This window comes from Rhagoletis pomonella, unplaced genomic scaffold (genome assembly GCF_013731165.1).
Source record: "Rhagoletis pomonella isolate Grant_MI unplaced genomic scaffold, Rhpom_1.0 Rhpom_scaffold_10951, whole genome shotgun sequence".
NCBI classification, from domain to species: Eukaryota; Metazoa; Arthropoda; class Insecta; order Diptera; family Tephritidae; genus Rhagoletis; species Rhagoletis pomonella.
The window spans coordinates 1-2,115 of record NW_023469475.1 but is presented as its reverse complement, the minus strand read 5'-3'; the positions used below and the strand labels follow the sequence as shown (position 1 = coordinate 2,115).

Sequence of the window (2,115 nt, the reverse complement as noted above, 5' to 3'; positions counted from 1 at the left end):
TATATATTTATATATATAATATATTTATATATTTAAATGATAATATACGTACATACGTAAGACTTAAGAGTAAAGGAAAAAATTATGCAGTTTATGGGTTTTTTGCCTTTTTTGTTGATCAGCATCATCATCGTATCTCTTATTTTTTTATAAAAAAATTACACATAATACAATTAAAATAAAATAAGAAATTAAAAAGTATTTCTTAACATAATAATTATATACTTCTTTCCTTTTTCATCGATTTTTGTTGGTTTTGTGTTATTACATTTTTTGTTTGTTTTACTGTTTTTTAAGTTTTCTTGCATTTTTATTATATTTAATTTAAATGGTTTTTGACTACTACATTATTATTACGCCTGATCGTCGGAGCCGGAGCCGTCATTGTTATCGTCGTCATCGTCTGTAATAGAAGAAATTTGGAAATTATTATACATTAGTGTTTAGCGAGAGCTAGAAATTCTGAAACTATTACGCAGGGTAAATGCCTCGTAAATTTACGGTCTCGTAAACTATCTATCAATTTGATTAAATGTGAGGGATGCGGTAAACTTATCGAAAGTTAAACTCGAAATAGAAGTATTTCAATCTGGTTTAACACCATTTTATCAAAATTTGGAACATTAGTAGATGAGGCGTGAAGGAAAATACATTTTTGATTTTTACTTCCTAACTCTTAAATTTACATGTTTTGTAAGTTTACGTGTTTAGATGAATGCCCTTAGCTCATCACAACACCTCGACTAACCCTAGAGGCTCTATAAATTTCATGATAGATCCTGGGGATAGGAAGTGGGCAACTATAGTTAAGTGCTATAAAGTTGAAGATAAGGGAATTTCGAGGTACCAGCAACCAAGATTTGAGTGTAAATAAGCAGCGAAAACAGTTGAAAAAAAATTCCATACAAATTTGCGCGGCAACCACAAAAATGCAGTTGCCATCTGTAATACAATTTCAGCCACTGACAACGCAACTGAAGTTCGGTTGTCATCCGTAATGGGCCCATTAAACTTTTTGCCGTTTAAAAGAAAGCCTCTATTTTAAAATATGTCCTTTAAATATGAAAAATCAATTTTGTTCGAGGAAAGTTAATGTCAAATTTACATTTTCAAAATAAAATGCATTACTTGTGATTTTTAGAAAAGCTTTATAGAAACCTTTGTTTTATTCTTTAAAAATCACTTCGAAAGTAATCATTTTGATCAAGTAGTCGATTTACGTCTTTCGAAGATTTTCCTTTTAATAAGGTCCAAACAAGTTTTAAAACATTAACCGCAATATTAAACGTAAATGGAAGGTGAGAGGGCATTTTTAATAGTCAATTCTGTTTTTAATTTTTACAAACATGAGATTTGTTTTAAATTGTATCGACTTTGTACTTTCTTTTTTTAAACAACCCTAATTTTTATATTCGATATGACAGTTATAATCGGACGAAAATTTGGATTTTTATTGCCGCCCTGAGGTAAGCGGCGATAAAATCTACAAGGTGGTACTTCTTTAGTGGCTTTGGAATTTTAAAATTATGAACGACTGCCGAAAGAATGATTACCGACATTCGAAACAGTGATGACTCAATAAGCGTATACATTTGGTTTTAAGATGAATTTTTTTGGCATTGAAATATGTAAATAACTATGTATGTATTTATATTCCTACTACAATTTTTTATATTTATATTTAATAATGTTTACACCCAAATTTATAAAAAGTAAAGAAGACTTTAAGTGCTCTATAAATTGAAAATTTGTGTGAAAATGTCACCTTATAAAGCTTTTAAAATCTACGTTATTTTTTATGAATACGGCCATAAATCTTTACATAGATACATACCGTCACATTCGAGATCTTCCTCTTCACCATCGTAGGGGATATCGTATTCATCACTTTCAATGTCACTATCACCCTCAATGATCTCTTCTAAAACTTCATCCTCATCCGAATCAGCGTCAGCGGCAGGGGCCTTTTCTTTTTTGGACTTCTTTGATTCGGCGGGTTTTGCCTGTAAAAGTAATAAGTTAGAGGAAAATAAAAAATTTAGCTTTATTCGTTTATTTCTTAAATGAAATTGTACTACAGAGCGTAATTACATCGACGACTTTTAGTTCACAGTC

At 30.3% G+C, this 2,115-nt stretch overlaps 1 protein-coding gene across 1 annotated transcript; it reads right to left on the bottom strand.

Annotated features, from left to right (window-relative positions):
• Nucleotides 1-307: 307 nt before the first annotated feature.
• Nucleotides 308-2,087, bottom strand: LOC118756579 (bacchus-like; the record flags this gene model as incomplete). The annotated part of the gene is made up of 2 exons (XM_036491332.1): nt 308-403; nt 1,835-2,087. Coding segments are annotated over 2 exons (303 nt in total), but the record flags the coding sequence as incomplete, so codon positions are not given.
• Nucleotides 2,088-2,115: the final 28 nt, after the last annotated feature.